At 33.9% G+C, this 4,299-nt stretch overlaps 1 protein-coding gene across 1 annotated transcript in view; it reads left to right on the forward strand.

Annotated features, from left to right (window-relative positions):
* ERMN (ermin) overlaps positions 1–2,823 on the forward strand; it is a 9,753-nt gene extending 6,930 nt beyond the window's left edge. Inside the window, exon 3 of the mRNA XM_019636816.1 lies at positions 1,823–2,823. Coding sequence (XP_019492361.1) covers positions 1,823–2,346 — 524 coding nt within the window. The 3' untranslated portion in view covers positions 2,347–2,823. The remainder of the gene's footprint in view (positions 1–1,822) is intronic.
* Positions 2,824–4,299: the final 1,476 nt, after the last annotated feature.

A 4,299-nucleotide genomic window follows, 5' to 3' on the forward strand; every position in this document is an offset into this window, starting at 1 on the left:
GGAAATCAGCAGCACAAATCACTCAGATACTTGGCAAACTGCAAAATCAGATGATGATGTCTCATAACTAACTGCCAGCTTGGGGGAGTTTTAGAAATGAATTTGGAAGTAATTTGAATTTTTACTTAGAAACTTAAAAATCAAGTGTTAACATGTTTGATTCCTTCTTTATGATAACTTCAGTTGGTCAAAGGCAGAAACACTGGATACTAAAAAAATATTCAAATTGATTCCAAATTCCTTTATACTCCATAGTTTTAATCTAGCTTTCCCATTAGTTTATGTTTTCATGTAATCAAAAACAAAATTCACTAATCACTAATTTGACTTTTGACTTGTTTTGTTTTAATGTCGACTTCTTATAGCTAATATGTATAAAACTAGCAACATTTGGGCAGTTGTTAGAAGGAGAATTAAGGGATGTGCATAATCCTGACCTGAATTACAGGCATTTTGATAATTTAGACTTTGGTTATTCCTTTCAAATATGGCAAACAATACTCAGAGTGAAAACCCACCTGAGATACTTTTGTCCAGAAAGCCAGAGGCAGACAAAGCAATTGAGAGTTAAAAATACGCAAAAATATTTCTTAATTTTATTTGTAAGTAGAAACTCTTGGTATTACTTTCTTCCAATTCAAAGCATAAAATATAGAGAATCATATATACATATAAATGAATATATGTGTATATATTTATATATATCTATATACACATATATTTACAAAGACTAATATGTTTTCTGAATGGTCAAGTAAAGAAAATCTATCCATGCTATCAAAAATTTTAGCTTCAACATCTAATATAAAGGTTTTATTTATATAGATATTTGTCACCAATATCCTTAAATGGGCAAATATCTACATCAATAATAAAATAGACAGCCTCTGTTTTCAAAGAAATGATATGTTACTTATTTGATGGTAACGATCATCATTAGGAACTCAGCATATTAGAAGTTGCTCTGTTGGCTGGAAAATGAGAATTTCATGTCTGTTTTTACAAAGCAAAGATTCACATAAACTTGCAGAGACTAATTGGAGTGGTAATTATTAGTCAACCCATTAGGTTGAAAACAGGCCTTAAATCTGCTTAGTGTGATGAGTGTTTTTTTGTTTTGTTTTCCTTTCTTTTAGACATAGGCACCACCAACACCTAAAATACCATCCATTAAACCTCATCAGGAGTATATAATACTTTACATGGTGTATTCAAACTTGTCCATGAGATGGCTATTTACCAAAAGTAAATATTTTCTACATTAGCTTTGTTTAGTGTTCCTGTTCTCTTTATAAGGCATTTTGACTTATAGCAATGGTTAAGTAACCTATGCAAAATTTGTTGCAAAAGCACTCCGCTGACAATCTATATAATGAAGTGAAAGTTACAAGTCTTGGTTTGTGTTTTAAATTAAAGAATTCCTCAATTTTTCACTTCCCATCTCTGTTCAAATTGAGAAATCTGTCAGCTTTGATTAATGGTTGGGGGAAAAAAAGAGTTGGTAATACCANTCCACAACAACAAAAAAAGCCATAGTCAAATGAGGTTGAGTTGACTTTCTTGGAGATTTATAATAACCATTAGCATTTTAAAAGCTTGGATAAATTTTGAAGAAGCTTCTTAACTGTGTTTAATTCAGTGTTTTCCAAACTAATTTGATGGTGTAGCCTATTTTATTGTGTAAAACATATAAGTAACCTACAGAATAATATCTCATAAAGCATATGTGGGGAACTAATTGTCCAGACAAATAATTTGGAGGATAACATCTGAGTGTTTTGGAACCTCTGCACATCTCAACTACCAATTGATTTTGCTACAGGGCATCAGTGGGAGAGGATTCCTCTGAGCAGCAGTAACCAGAAAATAAGTCGACAAAAGGAAAGGATTGCTGAACAACCTCTAGAAGAAAGAAAAGATGAGGGTAGGAAGAGCAAAGCTTATCAGGCAACTGAGATTGAATGGCTGGGGTTTCGAAAACCTCACCAAGTTGATGTGCTGCATTCTAAACATGACGAGGAGCAAGAAGTCTGGGATGAAGAAATTAACAATGATGATGATGATGATGATTGCAATGATGATGAAGATGAAGTTCGAGTGATAGAATTTAAGAAAAAAACTGAAGAGGGTTCTCACTTAAAAGAGGAAGGTGATGCAAGTGAGGACTCCCCACTGAGCAGCCCCAGTTCCCAACCTGTGACACCTGATGAGCAGCCAACCTTTGGGAAGAAGAGTGATATCTCCAGAAGTGCTTATTCAAGATACAATACAATATCCTATCGGAAAATCAGGAAGGGGAATACCAAGCAAAGAATTGATGAATTTGAGTCTATGATGCATTTATAAACTAACTGAATCTGAGAAGTTTTCATGCCCACTAAAGCAAAAGCTAATTCTATTTTCCTGAGATGAATCTTTGCATGCTTTATCTGAGTTATCCCTTCTAAGGCTGTAGAAGCTTACTCTCTGTCTCACTGTAGAATAATGTGGAAATAATCCTAGATAAGATTCGGTCTGGTAATCTCAAATCAAACCTTTAGAGTGATGCCTGGACAGTTGCTTCTTAAAACTTCACTAATATGACATTATTGATAAGCACTAAACAGCCAGAACCCCTGGGGAGTCTGGCATGATCTGGCTTTAGAAGGAGCAGCGCTGAGGAACGTAGTCATCAATTGAAAGAGACCTATTTGAAATGATTCCTATATTCCTTTTGGGGGTCTTTCTTCCTGTATCTTGAGGGCTGACAAAAAGCCTGTTGTTAAATCTTTCTTACTTTTAAACATGATTTTATAGAGTCTGTCAATAAACTTTTTAAAATACTTTGCCTTTCCCGTTATCTTCAAAAAAGATTTTAAGTGGTTTTCCTTGGCATTTACAGAGTGAAAATTCTGTATAGGCCGCCTTCCTCAGTGTTACTATCACTGAATTTTCTCACTAGAGAGGCTGAGCAATTGTCAGTCAGGAGAATTCTGTTTACTGAATGTTGGATTTATGCTCTCAAGATGAATTAAATCCATTGTGAGGTTGATACAGGGAGGGGCTAGAAGATTGGTGGACAATGTATTGGATAGTTTTATTTCTGTGACTTAAACTCTTGTCGAGCACAGTTAAAGTCATTAAAAATGAAAATGACAGCTTTAACACACTTTAAGAAAATGTCCCCTCTCTATTACCACACTCTTTTTTATTAACAATATCTCAGAATAATTTTCTTTCCTTAGAAACCTGAGACAACGTTAATGATAACTGTACTTGTTACTATGAAAATGGAAATAATTTTCGAATATTTTCAAAGTAGATTGTGAGCTTATATTTTTAGTGTGAAAGCTCTGATAGTTGTTGGGAATATATAATTTACTGGACTTCAGCCCAAATCAAGATGCTTAAAATTGTGCTTGTGGAGTTTCACTCAAATCAATGTGTCAAATAATGTATTGAATATTTATGAAAAGGGAGAGTCTATATTTATATAGCCTTCTTAGTTCCATAATTTTTCATTTCATGCTTCCTTATATATTATCCTAAACTTTCTGTCACTACAGATAAAGATTTTTTTTTTGGCCCTGCAAATAAAAAGACAATTCCTTATTGTCTGAATGTAATACAGTCTTCATTGTACTATTCAACCCTTTGTTTATTTCTTTTTTCATTTTGTAAAAATACCCTGGGTTAGCCTTTCTTAGATTATTGCTTATTTATGTGTAACAAATCCCACACATTCTTTAATTCTTTTTGGTCATATGTTTCCATAGGATCATATACTATTATTTAGTATTTACAAGACTGAATCTTGAATTCAAGATTTAAGCGCTGCTTTTATTTTTTTCAAACAGAAATTTTGTAACCTGACCGTCTAAACATTTTGCCACCCTTAATCTATAGAACCTATAGATTTCATTCTTGACAATGCAAGTGTTCAGAATAAAGCCAGGGGAATCAGGTCTTTATTGATAAACTTAGGGAGAAGGTTGATGCACTAGGACAATTTGCTGTGTATTTAGATCATCTAAATCTTTCTATCTGGACAACCTTTTTTTTTTTTTCCCCCCCTCTGGGTCACTGATGACCCCTACAATTTTTCACTTAACTTCAAAGCACAGTATTGTGTTATCCTTCATGGAGCAGGACCATATTGTTAATCTACCATCAACAGAGTCTGTGTTTTGAATCATTTTGCAGAGGTGATGTTGAATTCCTATGGAGCTTGAGGAAGGTGGCTGGTCTATGGCCATGTGACATGGCCAAGAAACTAGGTCTTATGGGGCTCCAACATATAGTAATTCTGGCCTTTTATTT

The sequence above is a fragment of the Hipposideros armiger genome, unplaced genomic scaffold (genome assembly GCF_001890085.2).
Source record: "Hipposideros armiger isolate ML-2016 unplaced genomic scaffold, ASM189008v1 scaffold_30, whole genome shotgun sequence".
NCBI lineage: Eukaryota > Metazoa > Chordata > Mammalia > Chiroptera > Hipposideridae > Hipposideros > Hipposideros armiger.